The 27859-nt window shown below is 33.7% G+C and overlaps 1 protein-coding gene across 8 annotated transcripts in view; it reads left to right on the top strand.

The window, feature by feature from the left end:
- UBR3 (ubiquitin protein ligase E3 component n-recognin 3) overlaps nucleotides 1-27859 on the top strand; it is a 291086-nt gene that overhangs the window by 70991 nt on the left and 192236 nt on the right. For all 8 annotated transcript variants that reach the window (XR_012474268.1, XM_074215740.1, XM_074215735.1 and 5 more), the window contains 2 exons: nucleotides 21994-22124; nucleotides 25206-25434. Coding sequence is in view for 7 of the 8 variants with exons in the window: in XM_074215740.1 (XP_074071841.1) it covers nucleotides 21994-22124; nucleotides 25206-25434 (360 nt within the window). In the remaining variant the exon portion in view is untranslated. The remainder of the gene's footprint in view (nucleotides 1-21993; nucleotides 22125-25205; nucleotides 25435-27859) is intronic.

The raw sequence follows: 27859 nt of genomic DNA, 5'->3' as shown, positions 1-27859 counted from the left end.
TAAAATCAATCTACAGTAAGTCATCAAAATTTCTATTTATTACAAACTGCAAGAAAAAATAAGAGCTACTCCATTTAAATTGACTTTAGACAGCATAAAAAACCTCATAGTGTGTACCTAGACAAACCCAGGAACTGCACAAAGATAATTTTAAAAATATTTTTTTAAACTAAGTCAGATTTCAGTAGCTGGAGAAATATTAATTGTTCACAGTTGTACTGAGTCAGTGTAATGAGAATGACAGTTTTGCCTAAACTAATCTTCAATGACATCCCAACTAAACTACCAAAAGTTATTTTATTGAGGTAGAGAAAATAAAAACAGAATTTATTTGGAAGAACAAGAGGTAAAGAATGTGAAAGGAATTAATGAAAAAAAAAGTAAGAGGAGCACCAGGCCTTAAATTGTATTATCAGTTTTTAATTATCAAAAGTATATAGTAGGGATGGCTAGGTGGCGTAGTGGATAAAGCACCGGCTCTGGAGTCATGAGTACCTGGGTTCAAATCGGTCTCAGACACTTAATAATTACCTAGCTGTGTGGCCTTGGGCAAGCCACTTAACCCCATTTGCCTTACAAAAATAAAAAAGTATGTAGTATTGGGGCAGCTAAGTGCTTCAGTGGATAGAATACCAGTCCTGGAGTCAGGAGGACCTGAGTTCAAATCCTGCCTCAGATACTTAATAATTGCCTAGCTGTGTGACTTGGGCATGTCACTTAATCCAATTGCCTTAACTAAATAGAATTTTAGAAAAGACTGTCCAGTATTAACTAAAAAAATAGAAAGATCAGTGGAACAGAGTTGACATACAAATAGTTAATGATTATAGTAACTTTTGTTTGACACGTAAAGATTGAAACTTGAGATAAGAATTCTATATTTGATAAAAATATTTGGGAAAACTAAAAAACTAGTCTGGCTGAAATTGAGTATAAACTATATAGATACATGATCTAGATATAATGGGAGATACATAAGTAATGTAGAACAACATAGTACATATTCCCTATCAGACTCATGTATAGGAGAAGAATTTATAAATAAACAAGAAAGAATATTGTGAGATCTAAAATGGATAATTTTGATTACACTAAACTGAAAAGATTTTGTACAAATAAAACGAATATAACCAAGATGAGAAGAAAGCAGAAAATGGGGAAAAATTTTGTAGACATTTTCTCAGATTTTTCGTTATTGTAAATATATGGTGAACTTTATCAAATTTATAAAAATATGAATTATTCATTAATTGATAAATCATCAAGGGATATAGATCAGGCTGTTTTTATCATTTTTTCTTTTTAAATTTTATTTCATTTTTTTACATGCAAAGATAGTTTTCAAATTTGTTCATTTGCAAGTTTATAAGTTTCACACTTTTCTATCACCCCCCCCCACATGGTGGCAAAGAACTTGGTAAAATTGTGTTTAACATAATTCTATATTAGTCATGTTGTGATAGAAGAATTAGAATTAAGGGGGCAAAATCATGAGAAAGAATGGAAAAATACAGCATACTTTACTCTGCATTCAGAATCCATAGTTTACTCACTGAATGAGGATGATATTTTCTTTACCATTTCTCTCAGGATTGTCCTTGATCACTGAACTATTGAGATGAGCAGCATCCATCATAGTTGATCATCTCACAATGTTGTAGTTAATATTCACAGTGTTCTTTTGCTTCTGCTCACTTAACCCAGCATCACTTCATTCAAATCTTTCCATGCTTTTCATGATTTTTTAACAGAACAATAATATTCCTTAACATTCATTGATGGGTTGATTGAGAGGTAGCAGTTAGAAACTAAATATTGGTGAGGAAGGATAAGGGAAAAGTAAAGAGAAAAATATACATGGGGGAAGATAGCATGGAGGGGAAATACAGAGTTGGTAATCAGAACTGTAAATGAGAATAGGATGAACTTTCCCCATAAAATGGAAGCAGATAGCAAGAGTGGATTAAAAACCAGAATCCTGCAATATGCTGTTTACAGGAAATGCATGTGAAACAGAGTTATACACTGGGGTAAAGATAAATGACTGGAGCAGAATATATTATGCTTCAGCAGAAGTAAAAAAATTCAGGCAAGGGTAACAACCTGATCTTAGACAAAGCAAAAGCAAAAACAAATCTCATTAAGAGGGGTAAGGAAGGAAACTACATCTTAAAAGGTACCATAAGCAATGAAGTTAAGGTGAATTGTTATTTAGAAAATTTAGATTAGGTTAGACCTCTAGAGAAAAACTGAATGAAGATAGAAAGGAATATACCATTTTTTCTGCAGTACATGACACCTACACAAAAAAATGACCATATCCAAGGCCTCAGAAACCTCACATTCAAATGCAGAAATATTTAATTCATCCTTTTCAGACCATGATGCAATAAAAATTATATGTAATGAAGAGTCATGGAAAGATGAACTCAATGAATTGAAAACTAAATAACCTAATTTTGAAGAATGAGTGGATCAAAGAACAAATCATACAAATAATAAACAGTTTCATCAAAGACAGTGATAACAATGAAACATCATACCAAAACTTGTGGGATGTAGCTTTAGGGTAAATTTATATCTCTGATGCTTATTTGAATAAAATAGAGAAAGAAGAAATCAATACATTGGGCATGTAACTAAAAGAGCTAGAAAAAGAACAAATTAAAAATCCCCAGTTAAGTAGCAAATTAGACATCCTGAAACTCAAAGGAGAAATTAATAAAATTGAAAGTAAGAAACCCATTTTAATAAAATTAAGTTATTTTTATGAAAAAACCAATAAAATATATAAACCTAAGTGAATCTGATTAAAAAAGGAAAGAACATCAAATTACCAGTATCAAAAAAGAAAAGGGCATATTCACCACCAATAAGGAGGAAGTTAAAGTAATAATTCAGAGCTATTTTGCCTAACTATATGCCAACAACTCTGACATCTTAAATGAAATGGATGCATATTTAAAAAAAATATAAGCTACCTAGATTAACAAGAGAAAGAAAATACTGAACCCCATTTTCAGAAAAAAAAATACTTGAAGAAACCATCAGTGAAGAACTCAAATCTTTTTTTGTAATTATGTGAAAAAATTTTCTACATCAATATTGAAATGCAAATTTCAAATATTTCACACAAATGTGCTAAAATGATAGAAGGGGAAAATGATAAATATCGTAGAGCATGGAAAAAGTTGGGACACTGATAAACTATTGGTGGAACAATTAATGAATCACACCATTTTGGAGAACAATCTGGAATTCTGCCCAAAGAATTATAAAACTGTTTACTCAATGACTCAGCAATACCATTATTAGGTTTATTTCCTAAGGTAATCCGGGAAAAAGGAAAAGAACCAATATGTTCTAAAATATTTATAACTGCTCTCTTTATGGTGTCAAAGAATTGAAAATTGAGGGGACACCTATTAACTGGGGAATGGCTAGACAAGTTATGGTATATGATTGTGATGGAATAGTACTGTTCTGTAAGAAATGGTGAGCCAGCTGATTTCAGAAAAAATCTAGAAAGGCTTGCAAGGAATAATGAGTGAAATGAGCAGAAAGAATATCATATACAATAATAGCTATATTATTTGAAGTGAATGACTAAGTTATCGTGACTATCATTAAATGGTCACATCATTTACAAAGGGCTTATGAAGGAAGATTCCTACTACCTCTATCCTACAAAGAAAGAACTGATAAACAGAAGTTTCCATAGTATGGTTTTATGTATTTATATGTATTTATGTATGTATACGTATGTGTTTATCTGTCTCCCTCTCTCTGTATGCATGTATATATGTATATGTGTCTATATCTCACCATCTAGCTATCTCTGTCAAATGGTGGCCTCTTATGTGGGATGGGGAGGGTGGGAGGGAGGAAATGAGAATGAAAGTTCACAGCTTAATATTTAACAAAAATAAATAAAATTAAATTAAAACATTTTAATAATGTTCTTTTATGACTTGCTAATTTTGCTAACTTTCATCACTTTTCTTGGATAATAAAATGTTGTAGTCCATTCCCTTAAGTGTCAAATTTCCAAGAACAATAGTATTAATTTTATTTAACTTTAAAAACAATTACTTTAAGCATTTTTTGCCCAGGTGTGAACTTTTCTTCAGTCATCTACATTTAACTAAACCCACATAAATCTTAGAGAACAGTAAGAAAAAGTCACTTAAAGAGGCATAGTGTTGACCTCTGGGTCTACTATTTCCATTTCAATTAAAATAAATTCCTTTTTGATTGATTTATTTTGGTTTTTTGTTTGTTTTTATTTTTTTCACACTGTGAGTTTTTTTCAGCACAGTGGACAGAATGCTGGTCTTGGAATCAGAAGACCTCAGTTCACATCTGGCCTCAAATATTAGCTGTGTGAGTCTGGGTTAATTTGTTAATCTGTTTGCCTCAGTTTCCTCACCTGTAAAATGAAGATAATAGTAGTACCTGTCCCATAAGTTTGTTGTGAGGATCTGACATATAGTGAAAAGTACTTAGCCCATTGCCTGGCATAGAGTATATGCTGTAATTTGTGCTGTAATTCATCGCTTCTGTATATAGTTTTTTCCTCTTTTAAAATGACTACTTTTAGGTTAATTTTTCCTCTTTTCTCATCAAGCCTCTTTCTTTATCATATCAAAACAGATGCTTTTGAGATCTAGAGATCTAGCCCTAGTGGTTGCTTGATTGTCTCATAGGCATTTCAAACTTAAAAAGTTCAAAGCAGAACCTATTTTTTCCCCCACTGAATCCTGATCATTCTCTTAGCTTTCTTTTTATTGTTAAAGAGACCATTATTCTTCCTCTTACTCAAGTTCACAGCAGTGGTATCATCCTCCAATCTTCGCATATGCTATCTGTTGTGAGACAGTCATTTTTAATCTTTGTAACACTTGTTTACATCCTTTTCTTTCTTCTCAATATACTTCTCACATTGCCACTTGACTGGATTGTTGCAATGGCCTTCTAATTGACTTTTCTGCCTCAAGTTTTTCTACACTACAGTCAAACTGCCTCTCAAAATGATCTTTCCAAAATACAGATGCCACTGTGTCACCCTTCTACTTATTAAACTCTTACTATTCCCTATTTATTTCAAGATCAAATATAAAATCTCCCAATTTGCATTTAGAGTCCTTCATAATGCCTTAAATTTCTTTCCTCTCATCAGTTTTCTTACATTTAACTCCCCTTTATGAGCTAATTATACTGAATAACTTGTTCTTTGTACCTCATGTTCCATCTTCCAACTCTGTTTTTGCATTGGTTGTCCCCTATGTATAAATATTTTTTTTAACTTTTGGCTCCTACCTTTCCTGGTTACCTTCAAATCTCTGCTCAAATATTCCCTTCTCTAGAAAGCTTAAAAAAAAAGTCTTATTTTCTTCCTCCTTCTTTTCAATTCCCTCCCGATTAAGTTGCCTTTCATTCATACTTCTATCTTAAGTATGTACCATAATTACTTACACATTGACAATAAAATGTGAGCATCTTGGTTGGCAAGCATGCATAATTTTTTTTTCCTCTCTTTGATAGTGTTTGACATATAGTAAGCACTAAATAAATGAATCACAATGCATATCAATATGTAAGTGATGGGAAATTACTATTTTAAAAATTTATTCTTAAATGACTAAAAATAGGAACTTTTCTAAAGAGGCATACAGTTTATATATAATTACCAGTTTACTAAAACTGATTAGTTAAAGAAATGATAAGGAAGGATAATTTTCCTATAGGTGAAATCACATACTAGACCACTTGAAGTTTTACACAGTGATTGCCAGTCAGTTTGACTTTATTCCTCCTTGATTTTGATTGATCTTGTCATCATTTCGTATGCAGAAATTAAGAATGTTAAATTCATAGAGTGTTTTATGTGAAAATCTGAGAATGTGTCTTATATTTAAAATACTGAGATTATTGTGTTCTTAGGTTGAACCTTTTTAAGAAAATGTAGTGAACATATAAGGCAAACTGGAAAGATTTCTAGAAAAAAGTATTATGAAATCAAATTCTATAGCAAAATTTTTTTCTCTTAAAGATTTTATTTATTTTGAGTTTTACAACTTTTCTCCTAATCTTACTTCCCTCCCCCCACCCCCTACAGAAGTCAATTTGCCAGTCTTTACATTGTTTCCATGGTAAACATTGATCCAGATTGAATGTGATGAGAGAGAAATCATATACTTAAGGAAGAAACATAAAGTAAAAGAGATAGTATGATCGGAAAATAAGATATCAGGTTTTTTTCTTTTCTAAATTAAAGGTAATAGTCCTTGGTCTTTGTTCAAACTCCACAGTTGTTTCTCTGGATACAGAGGGTATTCTCCATTGCAGAGAGCCCCAAATTGTCCCTGATTGTTGCACTGATGGAATGAGCAAGTCCGTCAAGGTTGATCCTCACCCCCCATGTTGCTGTTAGGGTGCACAGTGTTTTTCTGGTTCTGCTCATCTTGCTCAGCATCACTTCATGCAAATCCCTCCAGGCTTCCCTGAATTCCCATCCCTCCTGCTTTCTAATAGAACAATAGTGTTCCATGACATACACATACCACAGTTCTTTAGCAAAATTTTAACTGTTAAATTTTGTCCCTTCAGGCTTTTATTTTTCAAAAAGGTACAATTTAGTGACCTTGTAGAATTTTCCCCCTTAAATATTCTGAATTTGCAGTATTATATTCTGTTCCATTTCTGTTTTCTGTCTCTTGTCTCTCCCTATCATCCTTATTCTGATTACTACTGATATACTATGGAAGAGAAGTTCTTTCAAAATTCATAGTTGTCACACTCTAGAAATCCTTGGTTAGGTTGTGAAGCAGCAGGTAGATGGAATCCCATAATGACAAGCAAAAAAAGATGTTGCTTAGTTCATTTTGAGGAGAATTTTTGCTTTGCAATGTTAGAACAAAGAAGCAGGTTTAAAAAAAATTTGACCTTAGCTGGGTAGCTGTAATCATTAAAGAAAGACTAAATATTCATAATCTTAATGTAGAAAGAATATCTTATGTGATTGTCATCTTTAGCTGTGCAAATCAGTAGACTTTGGCATTTTGTAATAACTACACATACATAAATATATGTGTTATATAAATAAAACATGCTTATATGTATGTCTAAATAAACAAAACATCCCTTCCTAATTATACATATATTCACACATATGTGTATGTATAAGTATATGTATATATGTATACCCCCACCACTATAAAACTAAAAATACTAAGATTTTTCTTTCCATATTTCTTTGGTCTAGGTAATAGATATTGAAAAATTATGTAGAGGAAGGGAATTTCCTTTCCCTTAATCATTCCTTTTGTATATATAATTCAGGGTATTCAGTCATATTATATTCAATCATTTTGGTAATCTGTCAGATATCTCTGTAAAATAGCTGCAGAAGAAGTATGACATATTCATGCATATAATATATGTGGTTAATTTTTTTTGACTAGATTCTAGAGACCATGTAATAATATCAGACTAATTTATTAAAACTTTTATGATGCAATTATACATAAGCCAGAGATATTTCTTAAGCAATTACCAATTGAAAGTTGAGTGGAAACTGTAACTGATAAAGAAAAAATATTTATATATATGTATATGTATATACATTATTATATATATATATTTATATATATTATATATTCCAAATCACATGAAGAGTAAATTTAGTTGATTGTACAAGTTTTCAAACTATGTGAAGTATATTAGTATATAAAATAGAATGTAAACTTTTTGAGAGTTGTGACTGTTTCATTTTTATCTAGCAAGCTACCTGGCATATAATAGGAACTTAACAAATTCTTGTTGATTTATAATTAAGATACTATATCTAATAATCTATATATTTTATTTTGAATTTTTGATATATTTTTGTTTTTGTTATACATATTTTCTTCTCTCCTTCCTTTTTCTCCCTCCTCCCTTTCCTTCTCCTCCCTCCCTCCTTTCCTTCTCCCCCCCCTTCTGTCTCCTTCATTTCTACCTCCCTTTCTCTTTCTCCCCTTCTCCTCTATGTCTCTTTGTCTGTCTTTCTGTTTCTCTCCTGACTCATTTGATGACAGTCTGGTCCCTCAGAACACCAAATCCTGTTTTAGTTCTAAATCCTCCAATCCCTTAATCCCCAGTTCTTTTATTCTATCATCTCTTCACTGGCTATATTCTCTTGCTTTTTCCTTCTTTATCCCTTTGTTCAATCAGTTCTGTTTTATAACCAGTACTTCTTTTCATTCCCTTTCTCTTTCATTGTACGTCGGTCATGCCATGCCATGCCATGCTTCTGCCTTGGATCAACGAAATTCTATCTGCTGCTTTCATTACTACATATGTGCTACTGAACAAAACCAGAGAGAATCATGAAACTGCTCTTAAGAGTCCAGGGCAAATTTATGTTATATAACCTCAACTGTACCCTTTCTATGACAGGACATTCCTTTTACATTTCCCTGTCTTAGTAAATAATTAGTTTAGTACTCACTGTGGATGTTTTTCTAAACCTCCCAAGACTTTATACCTCCTATCCTTTCAACTAAAAACCTTGGCTCATATTTTACTGGAAAAAAATTGAAGTTATTTCACGACACCTCCCTTTTCTCACCTCCATCTCTTGTCCCTTAAATGTCTTCTGTATTTTTTATTATTTTCCTTGATCCTTGTTTTTCCTAATTAGCCGGTCCTTCTCCTTGCCAAGGTTCATCTCCTTCTACATTCACAAGCTCTCTCATGCCATCATATCTTCTCCAACAGATTGCCTTCTCTATCACCCCCCACTCTTATTTTCAATCTTTCCCTATATACTGGCAGTTTCTTTTCTGCCTACAAATGTGCCCATCTTCCCCATCTCAAAAAGCCCCTACTAGACACATCTATCCCTCTTGCTATCTTGCTATTATCTTATAGCCTTCTTCCTAATATCATTAAACTTCTTGATATGAACCTCCTCTATAGTTACCTCTATTTTCTTTCTTCTCATTCTATTGTCTCTACAATTTGACTGCAGAATTTATCATTCAACTAAAATTGTTCTTACCAAAGGTACCGATTATCTCTAAATTTCTAAATCTAAAGGTCTTTTCTCAGTCCTCTTCTTTCTTGACTTTTCTGTAGCCTTTGACACTGTCGATTGCCTTGATACTCTCTTTTCTTTAGGTTTTTATGACACTACTATTCTTCTACTGGTTTGCTCCTTTGAAGTTTCCTTTGGTGGATCCAGGCTATTCCACTTAGGGTAGGTATCTCATAGGTCTCTGTCCTTGATCTTCTCTTCTTCACTCTATACTATTTCACTTGATCATCTCATTACCTGTCATGGAGCTGATGAGATGATCAATTTTTTATATTAAATTATCATCTATGCTGATATTCTCAGATCACTTTTCCACTTCTAACATCTCTTCTTGATCTTGTTTTACATCTTCAACTGCCTATTCTAGGTAGAAAAAGATAGTTTTCACTCAAAATGTCCAAAATTCATTTTTGCTCTCCTTCTGAACTTCCTTTTAAGGGGCACACCAGCATTCTCTAGAATCTAGATGTGATCCTTGACTCCTTACTATCTCTCAGCTCCCAGATCAATTTTGTTGTCTGATTTCTTCTTCCTACAAGCTTAGGTTTAGCTCACCTTCTCAGTAAATTCCAGCATTCCTTATCACCTTTGAGATAATTTTGTTTTCTCTTCAAAGCCATTTATAACCTCTCCCCACATCAAATCTTTTTACATCTTAATTTCTCTCATATACTTTGTGATCCAGTGATATCACTGCCTCCTGGCTTCTTTCAAGTACTGCTAAAATCCCACCTTCTTATTTCTAGCACTTTGCCTCTGTTGATTGATTCCAGCTTATTGTACATAATTGTTTACATGTTGTCTCCTCCATTAGTCTATGAATTCATTCAGTGCAGGAGCTGTCTTTTGCCTTTTTTTTGTATATCCAGTGATTAACTCAGGAACTGAAACCTAGTAGGTATTTGATAGGCGTTTATTGACTGTGTCTTCCTTTTCTTTCTCAAACTCCCTAACTTGTTCAGGCTGGAATTGCAGTAGATACTCTTGAACCTTGCTCCATTGCAGATTGGCACAAACACTTGGATCTGCATCACTTCTGACCTGGAATGGTTTGACTGATTTTCCCTTTGTAGGAAACCTAGTGGCTGCTTGTCTTGGCATTGGTGCCAAACAATGCAGGCATCTGCTTGACTTTGCTCATTGTAGCTTCAAAATTCCAGTATTCCACCAGTCTCAGTCTCCCCAGTACCAGGATTATGTGTATTCTACTACATTTCACCACTTAAAGTTTCTAATATAGCCTTCTTCCCTTCTTCTTCCTTGATCTCTTTGAAAGCTATTCCTTATAACAATGAATGAAAAAGGAAAAAATCAGCAAAAATGTCAAAAATGTCAGACATTGTATTTCAGTTTTCCACATCTATATTCTCTGCAAATAAAAGGAGAGGAATTCCATTTTCATATCTCCTCTTTAGAAACAAGTTTGGTCATTAAAATTTCTTAACATTAAATTTGGGTTTTAAAAAAAGATCATTTGCATTGCATTATTAATTTTTTTTATTGTTTGCCTAGTTCTATTTTACTTTACCTCTGTTCATATGGGTCATTGTGTTTCTCCTCAGGCTGTGTATTCATTGTTTCTTAAAACTGAATAAGCATTTCAATTCACTAAGCATTTATCAAGTCTTTACTATGTGCAAGGAACTGGGGAATACAAAAAAAAAGTCAAAAGACAATCCCTTCAAGGAGCTTGCAATCAAGTGGAAGAGGAAATATGCAAATACATTTATACAAGGCAATAGATAGAATACATTTTTGATTTCCTGTAGAAGTTAGGATTTTAGTTGAAACTTAAAGGAAGTTGGGGGGGTATCAGTAGTCAGGATGGAGGAGAGAGAGCTTTCCTAGTTTAAGAGACAACTAGAGAAAATGAGAGATATTGGAGTATCTTTTGTGTGGAAAAGCCTGGAGGCCACTGTCACTGGATCAAAGAGTATGTTTATTTCTGGTATTAAGGTATTAGAAGACTGGAAAATTAAAGAGTACTAAAGTTATGAAAAGCTTTGAATGCCAAACAGTGAATTTCTTTTTGTCTGAGGACAGTTGAAAGTCATTAGAATTTTTTTCTTTTTTTTCTTTTTTTAGTTTTTGCAAGGCAAGGGAGTTAAGTGGCTTGCCCAAGGCCACATGGCTAGGTAATTATTAAGTGTCTCAGGTCAGATTTGAACTCAGGTACTCCTGACTCCAAGGCCAGTGCTCTATCCACTACGCCACCTAGCCGCCCCCTAAGTCATTAGAATTTAATGAGATGACAGTAGAGAGCTATATTTTAGGAAAAATAACTTTGCTATCTAAATGGAAGATAGAGTGGAGTGGGGAGACTTGACTTAGGCTATTGCAGTAATTCAAATATCAGGTGATGAGGACCTGAATGAGAAGAGTGGGAGTTCCAGAGGAGAGGAGGGGGACATATTCTTTTTTTTTTTAAAAAAAATTTTATTTAAGGTGATGGGGTTAAGTGAGTACTTGCCCAAGGTCACACAGCTAGGCAATTAAGTCTCTGAGGCAGGATTTGAACTCTGGTCCACCTGCTTCAAGGGCCAGTGCTCTATCCATTGAGCCACCTAGTTGCTCCTGAGTGGGGCATATTCAAGAGATGTAACAAAAATGGTCTTGACAGATGGTTTTGGCAATGACTGGAATATAGGTCAGAGAATGAAGAATTTGAAATGACTCCTGGTTTGTGAACCTGGGGGACTTGAAGATTGCTCTCTAAAGTAATAGGGAAAGTAGGAGTAGGAGTGAGTTTTAATGTAATAATAATGAGTTTTGTTGGACATGTTGGGTTTAGGATATCAATTGGACATCCATTTCAAGATGTCTAAAAGGTGGTTGGAAATGCTAGATTAGAGGTAAGCAGAAAGAATGTAACAGGAAAGGTGAGGTTTAAGAAATAATCAATTTTGAGATGGTAATTAAATTTATAGGAACAGATCAGATCACCAGTAGTATGGGGTGGGGGGGGGGGAGAGAAAAAGACCAAAGAATTCTACAGGATATCTTCTAATCAATGGTTAGATGAGAAAAAGATTTGGCAAAGGAGATAGAAAGGTAGAAGGAAAAGAGAGATTTGTATTCTGAAAACCTGGAGAGAAGAGAATATCAAGTTGGAGAGAGTGACAGTGTTAAAATATGTAGAGAAGTCAAGGGGAATGAGGAATGAGGAAAAAAACTATTGGATTGGGGTAACCAAGAGAACCTTAGTAACTTTGGAAAAAAACAATTTCAGTGAGATTCTAATAGGGAAAAAGCCAAATTGTAAGAGATGAAGAAGATAGTGAGAAGAGATAAAGTAGAGGAACCTGTTTGTAGTTAACTTTTTCAAAGACTTTAGCTAAAAAGAGCAGAAGAGATGTAGAATAAGTTTTCAGGGATAGAAGGATGAAGTGGAATTTTTTCAGTTTAGAGGAGAATGTGGACCATTTAAGATTGAGAGTTGGTGAAAGTGAATGAATTCACTTTTAGCCCTGGAGTTTCAAAACAGCTCAGGATTTATTATACAAGTCTGCCAAATTTACAGATTGAAACTTTTCTCCTATAGGGGGACTATAAACTGCTTGGTGACGGGTGATTAAGATATTTGGAAGTGTAAAACCTAGGCTAGGTGCCTGAGGGAAAAAGAGAGATAGGGAAGCAGTCTGAAGACTTGGCTTCTTCTCAAAGAAGTCCTTGACTTGAGGATTACTTAGGCCAGACTTTTATAGTCTTACCTATTTCCTCTGCAGAATTTGGGCATAGTGGGGAAAATCCCTTCCTCTCTACATGACTGAGGTCAGGTAAAGATTGGAAACTGGAGGAGGGGGGAATGAGCTGTAGTTATTCTTATCTTGGCGAATTTACATTTAACTATGGAATTACTTTGAACTATAGGAGTCATTTTACATCTCATTAGAGTCTATGCAGCTAAGGGAGCCCTGGTAGCATTTTAAACTAGACATTTAACATTTAAATCTCTCCTACATGAAGATATTTTTCCTCTAAAAAATTTGTTAACAATTACAATGTTCACATTGCCTTTGATTTCTTGCATCATAGGGAGTAGGAAATGACTTAATAGATAAAAATTAAATGTGTGCCTATGACAGAGAAGACAAACTGGAGTACATGGGATGGAATAGGATCACTTGAGTAGGGATCAGTTTTGTTAAGGATTAAGGCCGTTTCATTATCTGAGATAGGGGTGAAGGGGGAGATAGTGATAGAAAATGCCAAAGTGATAGGAGATGAGGAAGAGGGGAGTATAAGATATTGATGGAAAGTGGTCTCATTTTTTTCTGTAAAATATGAGGTTAAATTCTTGGCTGAGAGTGGGACGAGATGGAGACATAAGAGGTTACAGGGATGAAAGGTTTGGAAGACCTTTGTGGAAATTGGGATAGTGACTTGATAAGAGAAATATTGCCTCGCTGCAATTAGGGCCCAGTTGAGGTTCTGTAACATAAATTTATAGTGAGCCCAGTCAGAATGTTTACATGATTTTCTCCAGTCTCTTTCAAATGGATGTGTTTTAGGCAGCAAGGCAATGCATGGTGAGAGTGAGCTAAGGCTGAGACTTATTTGGGTGAAATGGACAATATGATAAAGGGACTTGGGATCCAAGAGAAGAGGACAGTGTTTCACCAAGGAGTCAGGATGGTGCAAAGATGAGAGAATGGTTTAGTGCAGGGGAGACGACCTTCAAGGGAATTGAAGGGTCAAAGGACTGGAAGTCATAGTAGAAAGTAGTATTATGTAGTAGAGGGAGAGCTGAAAATGAGTAGATTATTATTGGATGAAGGTGTTTGTGGATGAATTGATCAAATTTGTGCACAACTGAGGTGGGTGTGGCTCATGGGAGGTGAATAAGGCACTGAGTGGTTAGAGTATTTGAAGGAGAATCAGTATGTGTGTTTTCCCCTAGTAGCAAGGCAGGAGTGGAGGAGGAGAGAAAAATGGTGATCCAAGTATTGAACTCATTGAGGAAGGAAGGGCATTGACTTGTGGTCTGTAGACAGTAGCTACAGGATATTCAACAGGTGGAAGATATAAATAGCATTAACCTCAAAGGAAGAGAGGTTATTGAATAATGGAGGAAAAGGGGAAACTTGGAAGCAAGGGTTATTCTAATGCCCACCCTTGATCAGTGAGCTGAGGGAAACAAGTGAGAGTGCGGATTGTACTGGAAAGGGTAGGCTGGGAGGCTGTATCATTAAGGGAAAGTCAGGTTTCAGTAAGAACAAGTAGATGGAAGGAGTGGGGGAAAAATAGATTTAAGATGAGGGCACTGTAGAAGTGCTGAGGGGAAATAGGATGAAACTTTGGAGTAGAAGGGGAATGGGAATGAGGAATCAGGTGGTTGAGTAGAGAGGGTTTTGAATAATGATCTGTGAGTTTAGAGCCACTGGGATGTGAAGTGTTTGACCAGGTATGAAAATTTTCATTTTCTTTTTTTTTTAGAAAGATTTTATTTATTTTGAATTTTACAATTTTTACCCTGATCTTGCTTCCCCCCCCCCCCCCCAGAAGGCATCCTGTTAGTATTTGCATTGTTTCCATGGTATACATTGATCTAAATTGAATGTGATGAAAGAGAAATCATATCCTTAAGGAAGAAACATAAAGTATGAGATATAGCAGAATTATATAATAAGATAACCTTTTTTTAATTAAAGGTAGTAGTCTTTGGTCTTTTGTTCAAACTCCACAATTCTTTCTCTGGTTACAGATGGCATTCTCAGTCATAAATATCCCAGATTTGTGCCTGATTGCTGCCCTGTTGGTATGAGCAAGTCCATTAAGGTTGATCATCACTCCCATGTTGCTGTTAGTGCGTACAATGTTCTTCTGGTTCTGCTCAGTCTCTCTCAGCATCAGTTCATGCCAGTCCCTCCAAGCTTCTCTGAATTCCCATCCCTCCTGGTTTCTAATGGAACAATAGTGTTCCATGACATACATATACCACAGTTTGCTAAGTCATTCCCCAATTGAAGGACATTTATTTGATTTCCAATTCTTTGCTATGAATATTTTTGTACAAGTGATGTTTTTACCCTTTTTCATCATCTCTTCAGGGTATAGACCCAGTAGTGGAGTCTGGATCAAAGGGTATGCACATTTTTGTTGCCCTTTGGGCATGATTCCAAATTGCTCTCCAGAAAGGCTGGATGAGTTCACACAGAGTTCCACCAACAGTGCATTAGTGTCCCAGATTTCCCACAACCCTTCCAACATTGAATCATTGTCCTTTCTGGTCATATTGGCCAGTCTGAGATGTTTTGAGGTGGTACCTCAGAGATGCTTTAATTTTCATTTCTCTAATAAGTAGTCATTTAGAGCAGTTTTTCATATGACTATGGATTTCTTTGATTTCTTCATCTATAAATTATCTTTGCATATCCTTTGACCATTTGTCTATTGGGGAATGGCTTGTCTTTTTTTTTTTTAAATTTGACTCAGTTCTCCGTATATTTTTTGAGATAAGTCCTTTGTCAGAAATAACTAGTTGTAAAAATTGTCTCCCAATTTACTACATTTCTTTTGAACTTTTTACAGTGGTTTTGTCTGTGCAAAAGCCTTTTAATTTAATATAATCAAAATTATCTAGTTTTTAATGATGTTCTCCATCTCTTCCTTGGTCATAAACTACTCCTTGATCTTCTAGTTTGCTCATAATATTGTTTTTTATGTCTAAATCTCGTATCCATCTAATCCAATTTTCCCAACAGTTTTTATTGAAGAGAGTTTTTATCCCAATAGCTGGACTCTTTCGGTTTATTGAATAGTAGATTACTATAATCATTTCCTGCTATTGTACCTATTCTATTCCACTGATCCACCATTCTATTTCTTAGCCAATACCAGAAATTTTGATGACTTAATGCTTTATAATATAATTTTAGATCTGGTAGGGCTAAGTCACCTTTTGCACTTTTTTTCCATTAAATCCCTGGAAATTGTTGACTTTTTATTCTCCATATGAATTTACTTAAATTTTTTTCTAACTTATTAAAGTAATTTTTTTGGAATTTTGATTGGTAGGGTACTCATCAAGTAGTTTAATTTTGGTAGAATTGTCATTTTTATTATATTGGCTCGGGTTATCCAGGAGCAGTTGATATTTGCCCAGTTATTTAAATCTGATTTTATTTGTGTGAGAAGTGTTGTGGGGTTTTTTAATTTGTTCTTTCTCTAATTTTTTTAGTTGTATATTTAGTTCATTGATTTCCTCTTTCTCTAATTTATTCATGTAAACATTTAAAGATATATCTTCTGTCAGTTCTATTCTTAAAGAAACTGTTACCTTTTTTCAGTTACTCAACTGTTTTTTTAAGGGTTTTTTTTTTTTTTTGCAAGGCAAACCAGGTTAAGTGGCTTGGCCAAGGCCACACAGCTAGGTAATTATTAAGTGTCTGAGACCGGATTTGAACCCAGGTACTCCTGACTCCAGGGCCGGTGCTTTATCCACTACGCCACCTAGCTGCCCCTCAACTGTGTTTTTAAAGCATTTGTTTTCTTCTGTCAGTTTTTACTGCAAGATGTTAATTTTCTCTTGTAGTTTTTCCTAATTTTTTCCATTTGATTTTTTTAATATCCTTTCTGGGTTGGAGACCAATTCATATTCTCCTTCCTCCTTTGTAGGTAAATTCTCTTTTGCTCTCCTTTTCTGAGTTTGAGTTTTGCCCATCTTTATCTCTTAAGTTAACTTTCAGTGAATTGTCCTTTTCTCTTCCCTTTCTTATTCATTTTGAGATTTGTTATCTATTCCCAGGTTCTTGCATTGGGGGAGGGTCTTGCTCCCAGACCTTAGGTATTGAGAATCTTAGAGACTTGCTTACTGGCAGAGACTGTTGGGATGTTGGGAACTCCAGAGCCTTGCTCAGAGGACACATTGGCAAGGAACACAGGGGCTCTCTGAATTGTTCAAACTGAGGATGTCCACTGTCCAATCCCTGGCTGTTGGGAACATAGGGAGTGTGTGGGACAAATGCCACTTAAATAAATTTCGGAGATCTCTCAAGGTATGAAAAGAAAACTATTCAATTAGAGAGACTGAGGCAAAAGCAAAAGGCCCAAGAATCACATTTATCCTAACTGGATTCCCACCCCTCACCCACCCTGTTAATGAGGAATGTGGTTTTACAATCTAGACTGGCAAGCTAATCTAGGGAAAAGAGCATAAAATTCAAACCAAAACCAGATTATCTCTTTAGCCCTAGTAATTGAATGATTCCCTGGACATCAACAGATAAGGTGAGGTCAGTTGACTCTTCAACAATATCCCATAAGTTTGCTTTGTCCAGGGAGGAGGGGCACATAGTTAACCAAATTCAATCTATAATATTTTACTGAAGAAATCTCAGACTTTATTCCACTCAGGAGTGTTTGGGGCAGTCTCTAGGCTGTCTGTAGGTAGCCCCACATTGAACCCTCCTTCCTTGGTGGACAAGGAAATACTTGGGACTGGATCTGAGTTGTTTGTGCAGAAATGCTAGACCCTTGGGGGGGTAATGCCAGGGGCTTGCCATCTGGGTCAGACTATCGAGCTATGCTAGCTGATTGGTGTCCAGGGTAGTTGCACTGGAGCTTTCCCACTGTGCACCAAAGTTCTAACTCCAAAGTCTCCACTCCCACAGCTCAGAATCTCAGGTTAGTCCTACTACCTCACCTGCCTTGGTGAGACCCAGTTGTCTTTGCTCTATTTCCTAGGTACAGCCAGGCTTCCCCATGACAGACTTTGCTGAAAACTATTTCACTTTGATCTTTGGTGTTTTCTGTTGCTCCTAAATCTGTTAAGAAGCTTGATTAATGTCTGTTCTGAGGGATATCCAGAAGAGTTTATCATTGATCTTAGTTTCACTCCACCATCTTAACTGGAAGTGATTGCTTTTCTTTGTACTGGAGTTTTACTCATGCCAAATGAGAGATTGTTTTGGCAACAGTTGAAGTGGATACTGTGGTGCAGTTGATAGATGCCCAGACTGACTTGTAGTAGCTGCCCCTCAGGGGACATGTGTTGGAAAGGAGATAACGGCTTAAGGCAGCTAGCTCACCAATAGTCTGAGGTCTTCTCACGTGAAGATGCTGGTTGGCAGATGGCACATATACTACAGTTTGTCTAGTTTTTTCCAGTCAGTGATCATCTACCTTGTTTCCAATTCTTTGCTACTTCAAAAAAAATATTCCTTGTGTATTTTAGTATTCATAAGGTTTTTTTTTTATATTTTTGACCACCTTAGTATTTAAACCCATCAGTAACATCACTAAACCAAAAGATATGAACATTTTAGTCACTTTTTCACTTTTAATTCCAAATTACTTTCCAGACTGGTTGTTGCAGTATATGGTTGTGCAAATGGTCCACAAGCCTTTTAATACTAGCATTCCCAGTGGCTTCTTGGTTAAGTGTGAGGTAAAAGCTCTCAATTGTTGTGATTTGAATTCTCTTATTATTAATGGTCTTTGAATGTTCTTATAAATGGTTATTAATAGTTGACAATTTTTATTTTGTAAACTTTTTTGTTATTTTTTTGATTAGTTATCCATTAGGGAAATATTTATGGTTTTTAATATTATATATTGTTCTTTGCCCATATATCTTGTGAATATCAAGTATCTAGGTGAGTGTATAAAGTGCTTCACCTGGAAGACCTGGGTTAAAATTTGGCTCCAGATAATTACTAGCTGTATGATTCTGGGTAAATTACTTAACTGCTGTCTGCCTCCCAAGGGTTGCTGTGACACATGCCTCCCAGGGTTGCTGTGAGGTTAAAATGAGATAATATTTGTAAAGTGGGCTTTAACTTTAACTTCAACTCTTTATAAATGGTAGCCATTTTATTTGTTTGTATATCAGACCCTTATCAAAGATTTGATACAAAAATTGTTTTCCAGTGGATTGCTTCCTTTTTTATTTTAGTTTAACTTTTATGGCTGTTAGATGACTCAGTGGATACAATACTGGCCTTGGAGTCAGGAGGATGGGAGTTTGAATCCAGCCTCAGACACTTGAGCTGTGTGACCTTGGGCAAGTCAATTAACCCTGACTTCCTGACATCACTTCCTGACATCTAGGGCCATCTCCAGTGGTCCTGATTCAGATCTGGCCACTGGATCCAGATGACTCTGGAGAAGAAATCGAGATTGGTTACTTAGCACAGCTTAGCACAGCCCCCCTCACTCAAATCTAATTCATGTGCTTGTCATTGCATCACCTCCCTGATGTCATGGTCTTTTTTTCCAGAATGATGGACAAAACATCTAAAGTTTAGCTTTACTTTCGTTCATGATAAAACTTTTCAGTTACATGCAAGCAAAAATAATCCATTTTAACTTTTGTCGCCACTTCTATTCCTTACTTGGTTTGTAATTCACCCAAGTTAGCTAATAGAGCTGTAGTTGATCTCGGTAGTTGATCTGATTGGCCTCAGTTTTTATGTGTATTAACATTCAGGTCATGTGTTCATCTTGAGTTTATTGCAGGATGTTCCTAAGATGTTGCCTTAACTTTTATTTTTTCAGACACCATTCTAGTTTTATTAATAATTCTTTCAAATAATTCATGCTATTGAATGTATTAAAAAAAGTAGATGATTCAGTTCATTTGTTTCTGCTTCTTATCTAGTCTGTTTCATGGATCAGTATACTTTTAAATCAGCACTGAATATTTTTGCTGATTACTTCATGTTATAAATTTTGAAATTGCAATTCTCTTTTATTTCTACTTATTGTCATTATTTTTCCTTAATATCTTTTATATCTTTTTTCTTCAGATGAATCTTGTTATTTTTCCTTAATCTGCTATGTGTCTATTTGGTAGTTGGATTACTGTAGTGTTAAATCTTGAAATTATTTTAGATGATGTAATCTTTATTACAATTATCATGGATCAGGCATGAGTTCTAAATACCCCTATAGTTACATAATTCACTCTGGGTATTTTGAGGATTATTTTAGAATTGTTTCTATGTAGGTCTTCATCATGCTTTGGTAGGTTAGCTTTTCTTATATTGCTTCTCCTTGCAAATTTTATTTGCTCTGCAAAAATACTGTTGATTTTTGTGGAGTTTTTTTATAGCTATTAATTATCTCAACTTCTTGGGTGGTTCTTTAGGATTCTTCCAAGGAAATGATAATGTTGTGAGAAAATAAGGATACTTTCATATCCCCTTTATGCCTTTCATTTTGTTCTTCTCTTTCTCTTTGTGCATTTTTAAAACTTAGAGCTGGGGGCAGCTAGTTGGTGCAGTGCATAGAGCACCAGCCCTAGAGTCAGGAGGACCTGAGTTCAAATTTGACCTTAGATAATTAATAATTACCTAGCTGTGTGATCTTGGGCAAGTCACTTAAACCCATTGCCTTAAATAAAATAAAAAAAAATTAAGAACTGGGAAAGGATCACTCTTACCTTTGTTCTGGTATTGATTGACACAACTTCTGAAAATTCTCTGTTGTGAATAATGCTAATTTTTAGATTGGCTAGATATTTGAAAATAATTTAAAATGCCTTTTTATGCATATGCTTTACAGGTTTATTTTTTAAAGAAGAAATGATTATTGTAATTTAGCAAAAGTTTTTTTTACCTTATATTGTGATCATATAATTTGGTATTTTTATATGAATACGCAAATTTAATGTTGAATTATTCTTCTATATCTGGTGTACATACTTTATCTTAGTGAATAATTTTTGGATAAATTGCTCTTGATCTTGTTTGCTTTGCCCTTCCATAGTTTAGATATTAATATAATCTGTCTTAAAATGGAGTTTGATAGCATATTTTCTTCCTCAGTTTTTGAGAATAATTTATGTAATATACATCTATAGCCTGTTAATAACAAACAGTTTGATCTGGTATTTGTTAGTATAAGCAAAAAATAGATTTTTTTTTAAAAAAGGATTTTAAAAATAAGTAACTTTTAAAACAATAGAAACTGAACCATGAACACAAAACAAGAAAGGGCACTATTAAATAAAGCCTTAAAATTGAGCTTTCTAAGACAGTACAATTAATGTAAACAGCTCTTTGCAGCACCTTTTAGGTATAGAGGAGACTCTAATTGTAGAGTTAATCATTTATGTGGGGAGGCTTTCAGCAAAGTTTTGTGTAAAGTACCAGAATTTAAATAGATCTTATAAAATAAAGGCATGTGAAAGAAGTATCAGGGCTTTAATGAGAAAGTTAGTGATAATTAATTTTGACATTTTTAATTTGGAGGGGGAACTTTTTTCAGTTTTTTTTCAACTTTTAAATAATGTTTTACCTGGCATTAAAAATAACAATAACTGATAAAAAGTATGCAAAATATTCAGACCAAAGGAAAGTCTTCCTGAAATATAAATGAAGGAAATAATGGCTTCAAGGAACTTTTGCTCAGCATGTTGTTTAAGGACTCAAGGTGTTTGTTATAATTTTAGTGTGATTCAGGATGATTATACAACTAATGAAAAATTTTTTTATTTGTCTCTTGACTTCACCAATGACCTTTTTTCCCCTTTTGGGTGATTGGTAACATGCTGTTTTTAAATCTTTGAAATTGGTTTGTTTTAAAAAAATTTTGAATGCTATGAGTTAGCTTAGAATGTTATTTGTCAGTTTGCTAATAATTCTGAAGAACTTTTAGTTTTGATTCTCAAGTCCCAGATAATATTTAATGACAGTTTTCCAATTATATTAAATTATTTTTTATGATAAGATATCAATATTTTTATTTTATTAATGTATTTTATTTGAAGCTTATAAAAGTTAGTGTCTAATTGTTATATACCAACAGGATATTGCTGATTTTTAGATATTTGGACATTCTTTGCATTTAATAATGTAATATTAATTTTAATATAGAACACTTCAAATGTGACGTAAATTTTAATGTGATGCTGTTTAAATGCTTTGGGGCCATCTAAATCTTTCTGGCAAAAAACTTTCCTTTTTGTACAGATCAATCTATTATGGATGTTTTGAAACATAAAAGTTTTCTAGAAGAATTATTATTTTGGACTATAAAATATGAATTTCCTCAAAAGATGGTAACTTTCTTACTCAACATGCTACCAGATCAAGATTATAAGGTATCTTAATTTTTTCCATCCTAAATTTATACTCCCTCTCCTTTTTCTTTTCACTGCTAAGCATTTTTTAATATTTATTTCTGACCTATCATGATATTGTAGGCATTGAGAAAACTTTATTATGTTGAAGATATGACAAATGATAACCATCCTTTAAAAGACAGGACAAATGTTAATTTCTATTTCATGTTAATTTAGAGATAGTGAATGCAATCAAAATTGCATACAGCACAGCACTAGAGATACAGTTAATATCTCTTTAAGTTGGGAAGAGCCTCTGTGCATTGCTAATTTTGATGATCTTTAAAGACTTCATCTCTAGTTTCATGGTCATGTCGCTTCACATTCTCTTGGGTATCTAAATCTACTTGTTGGATTTCATCTCTTTGAAAATATGAGATTACTTATCACATGTTAGTATTTTGAAAGTCTAGCAATGCAGATCTATCTTTTTATTGATTACTTCTGCTTTGGCAGCGGATATAGATGAAATATATAAAACGTTTTGGGTGCCAATGTAATGTTTGTGGTGCATGCTGTTGAGTTGTTGTAGATCCTACAGGTGAAATAATAAATGATTTTTTAGCTAGTACCTTATAAAAGAAAAAGCAAGAAAAGGAAAATTTAGAAAAGTAGCTGCTGTGGTATGTGGGAAAAAACAGATGAATAGAAATGTGAAGCAGAATGCTATGTAAGAACTGCTTCAACTATTATGATTATATGTAAATTATTTGCCTCAGATTAACTTTCATAGAGTTTACTTGAATCATACTCTCTTAAATCAGCTTATATAATAGGGAAAATTGTTCTAGAAATTGACATTGTTTAGGAAAAATGTTATTTATTTGAAGAGATCCATTAGTTCATTTATGTTTAGAGAAGTGATTATATCATTCTCTCATTATACCATTGGGTTTGACAGTAAATTATCTTTATATTTTTAGATCACATATTTTTCTTTTCTATTTATTCTATTCTACTTTTTTCTACTTGTTTCAGTTTTTCCTGGTTTCTTAAATGTTTTATCAGTTAGTTATAGCATATTGAGGTCCTTTTAGTATTCAAGGTCACTTTATTCTTAGGGGGAACAGTGTTATGAAAGATGAGATAATAATAAATTCTTGATTATCCATGGTAGTAGGATTCAAAGATGGCATGGATAATAAAAATTCTAAGATGAAATCAAAATGTCATTTTAAGCAATAACTTAATCCTATTCCACTAAATGTTTTAGTTGAGTTATTAAACAAACCGTTTTCTTTTGTCTATTATGTTACCTGGTGAATATATTGATAAATAATAGTCATTGGTAGATAGCATTGGGAGGGGGAGGAAGAAGGATTAAAACAAAGGTACTATTTTATTTGATAAATTAGATAGGCTCCTGTATAAATGAGATTTGATTATATTGCATTTTTAATTATGTGAATGGGCTCATTTTATATATTTTAGTCATTGTTTTAAGTCACATTTTATATATACATAGCTGAAAATACTGATTTGTGATATTAAAAATGCTATTAATAGCTTTTATTTATTTAGAAATAAGCTCAAAGTAAAGTTGATATTCTGAGGGATTTTTATAAAGGAATAGTTTTTGTTATTCCTGTTTGTTTTAGAAGGAATAGCTCATTTTTTTCATGTGTTGTTCATTTACTATTCTTATAAAAATTTTTTTAAATTACAAAAGTGATTTCTAAAAATTTATATAATAGATTGTACAGAAAACTTAAGCAATTGCCTTATATGAATTCAGGATTAAATTAATGTTGCTGAGTTCAGTTAAACAAAGTTTTCTTTTCGCTTGTGAAAAATAAAATCTTAATTCTTTCATTTCTGTCAGAGATATGATAAAGGAACTTGAATCCCATAACTTTGGTAGGCATTACTTTATGGATAAGATACATTTGGAAACTGAGTATTCATTCACAGTATATTGTATATTGTAGTGTAATTCTAAAAAGAGAATTTTGATGAACATTGAACTCCTGTTTCCTGTCTTATCAGCTCCTGAAGAACTGGTATAGGGGATCTTTTTTGGGGGGTGGGGGGTAAGGAGAGGATGTATTTCAGAACATTTTCAATATCTAATTTTTACTTCGTTGTGGGGACTAAATTGTGGCTTCCTTGGTATATATTTCTGCTGTGGAAGCTTTGCCCAAACCAATTTAGTGTAGGTGTTTGATGAATTTTAATTGTATATGATGAATTATAATTGTATGAATTAATGCTTAGCCATTAGCTAAGGTAGTTGTGAATTGATTGTATAGTAAATACAAAACAAAAATGTGACCTTTTAAATTAATACTTGCTGTCAAAAATTTCTTTATAGCATTTGTTATATTTTTGTTTGTTTATTTAAATATTCATATTAAATACTTAAGACTTGAGATCATCATGATACTGTGAAATAACCTCCTTTGGAGTAAAATATTAAGTACCAAGGTATATGAAAATGATGCAAAGAGTCATGAAGCTTTGGACATGACTGAACGATTGAACAACAATATATGAAAATAAATTAATTATGAAAGCTGATATCTTGTAGTTCTTATTTTATAGAATATTTATATTCTTTAGGGAAATGAACCTTAATATGGTAGTCCCATTCTTTTCTATGTCTCTTCAACTATGTGAAATAGGTAAGATTTGAAATAGGAAAAGCACAGATAGCATGCAGGCAATTTTACAGTATATTTTTAAAAATTGATGGCTTACTCTCAGATGAAAGGAAAGTAGCTTTTTTTAAGAGTGATCAAATTGACCCTCTGTACTGCTGAATTAAACTATACAACTGCTGCTTTTGAATGATATATCAGATTGAATTTCTCTTGTTTATATAGTAGATGGCAAAAATGTATTCTGTTGCATATCATTGCAATAATTTTTTGACCAAAAATAAGTAGTATCTCAACCTCATAAAATACAGTAGTAGCAGTTGCTCAGACTTTAATTTTAAAATATCTGTTTTTCAGTTTTAACAACTTTGGAACATTTTTACATATTACAATAATGACTAAACATGTGCTGGGAATTATTTTTTAAAATTAAAAAACATAAACTAATCCTTTTTTTTTTCAGATTGCTTTTACGAAAACCTTTGTCCAGCATTATGCTTTTATTATGAAAACATTGAAGAAAAGTCATGAATCAGACACAATGTCTAACAGAATTGTGCATATTAGTGTTCAGCTTTTCAGCAATGAGGAACTTGCAAGACAAGTAACAGAAGAATGCCAATTACTGGATATCATGGTCACTGTTCTATTGTATATGATGGAAAGTTGCCTTATTAAAAGTGAACTACAAGGTAAAGTCACATTTTGTGCCCATTTTGTTGTTACCGTAAATTCTACTTTTATACTTTGGTAATTATAGTAAGCTACCACTGGTGTAGTAGCAGTTGTACTAAAAAAAACTTGTTTTCTTAGACTCATTAGCTCTGTGGTCTTTGCCAAATCACTTAAGCTCTCTTAGCTGTAGTTTCTTTTTTTTCCCCTCTGAAATGAAGATAATCGATTGTCTAGATGATTTCATGAGACCCTTTCTTAGTTCTAATTGTATGATCCTAGAATTCTTTATTCTACTCCAAACTGTAGGTTATATAAGCATTTTGTTTATTTCACCAATCATGACATAGACTTAGAGAGTTCAAGTATTTGCCCAGGATTCCACATCCGGGAAATGTTCAAACTGAAATCTTTTGCCTGCTGAGCCCAGTGCTCTTTGGATTTGTACACATTGTTTCTTCTCCTTCCCTTTCCCATTCCACCATACAATTTTCTCCTTGCCTTCTAGAACTGTTTTTCTTTTTCTATATTATGTTGACTTTTTAAATTTACCTACCATAGTCTTTCTTTTTTTGGGGGGTTTTTTTTAGTTGTTTTTTTTTTTTTTTTGCAAGGCAAGCAGGGTTAAGTGGCTGTTAAGTGTCTGAGGCTACCATAGTCTTTCTAGCTTTATCCCTCAATCTCTAACCTTTCTGTTTGAATTCTTCTTATCCCTTATTCACTGTACTCTTTTCACATATACTTTCTATTACTGATTTGCTATCAAGTCCACTTTGCTAGACTTAAAGAAACAAAAGAGGATAGCAGAAGTTAAAGCTGATAATTGAACCTTGTTTGCTTGCTTTCTTATAGGGTCTACCTCTTATATTTGAAAGCTGACATTTTCAGGTTTAGACTTTTAGTAGCATTCAGAATAAGCTCAGAACAACTTTGACTTCATCATTTTCTGGAGCATGAGCATTATTTTCTAGACCTTATGCCTTTATAATGATGGGAATGTTTGCTACTGATCTTAAATTAAAGGTACTTAATATAATCTTATATGATCTTGTTTATAGTTTGTTGTTATTTGAATTTTGTTTTTTTGGTTGCTTGCAGTACATTTTTGTAGAAGAAAGTTATGTTAACTCTGGATTTTATCTGTGAAATTTCTGGGACTTTTTGTTTTAGGATTTCTCAGGAAATTATTAGTTCATTCTTTCTATATTTACTTTGCCCTGTGATTCTGTAAGATCTGGCCAGTTTCATTTTTTGATTACTTATAATATGGTATCCAAGCTTTTTTTTTTTGGCATGATTTTTTACAGTCCAAAATGATTTCTAGGTTATCTTGATCTCTTTTCCAAGTCTATTCCTTTTTATATCATCATTCTTTTATTATATTTTTTCAGTTCTTTGATTTTGTACTAATTGTTCTTGCTGTCTCAAGGAGTCACTGCTTTCTCTTTAATCTATTCCAGTTTTCAGGGTACTGATACTTGGGTAAATTTTAATACTTTCTCTTGTAAGTTATTTATTCTCTTAATTCTCCCAGAATTTTTATTTTATTTCTCTTTTTAATTTCTTCATTTCTTCTAGTTAATATTTATATTCTTCTTTTTTTCATTTGTCTCTTTTTCTAATTACAGATTCTCTTTTTTTAGAAATATCTGGGTGTACAGTGACCTTAGGTTGATGTTTTTGGTCCAGAAATCCTTGCAGTTTTTGTTCCTGATTTGGGGCTTTTTTTCCTGACATCTGATTCTGTTTTTCCTGGGATTGTCAGCCATGAGTTCCCTAGGCTTCTATACTGATCTCCTACCCAGAGCACTCAACCCTCCTGTATCTTTAGGTTTTGAAATGTTGGTTTTTCTAGATTCTGGACTTAATACTAGGGACTCTGGAACTCTGGGGTGTATCCTGGGTTGAGTGCTTCAGTATCTGACTGGTCCCAGGGACTTCCCAGGTATGTTTACAATCACCCCCAGGGGCCTTCCCTCTTCCTCCTCTCAAGACAGCAAACCTTATGAATGGCATCTACCACTGGTCCCAATCTCCTTCCCTGTTGTTCATGGATCAGTGTTTTTTTTTTTTTTTTTTTGTACATTTCTGGAGGGAAGGAAAATTGTTTACTTTTTCATTGTATTTATTCATTACTATTACAACTTTCTTGTGGCAATGGGTTGAAGGACACCTTTTTTGAACTGGTTTACTTTTCCCATCATCAAGCTTTACAAAAAATTTGAGGTGGGGCAGCTAGGTGGTGCAGTGGATAGAGCACCTGACCTGGAGTCAGGAGTACCTGAGTTCAAATCTATTCTCAGACACTTAATAATTATCTAGCTGTGTGGCCTTGGGCGAACCACTTAACCCCACTACCTTGCAACCCCCCCCCCCAAAATAAAAAAACCCCATAATAACCACAAAAAATTTGAGGGAAAACTATTTGCGAGAAAACAAATTTGT

The sequence above is a fragment of the Macrotis lagotis genome, chromosome 1 (assembly GCF_037893015.1).
Source record: "Macrotis lagotis isolate mMagLag1 chromosome 1, bilby.v1.9.chrom.fasta, whole genome shotgun sequence".
Taxonomy (NCBI): Eukaryota; Metazoa; Chordata; class Mammalia; order Peramelemorphia; family Peramelidae; genus Macrotis; species Macrotis lagotis.
The sequence above is the reverse complement of the archived record's forward strand: the minus strand, read 5'-3'. Positions and strand labels throughout refer to the sequence as shown.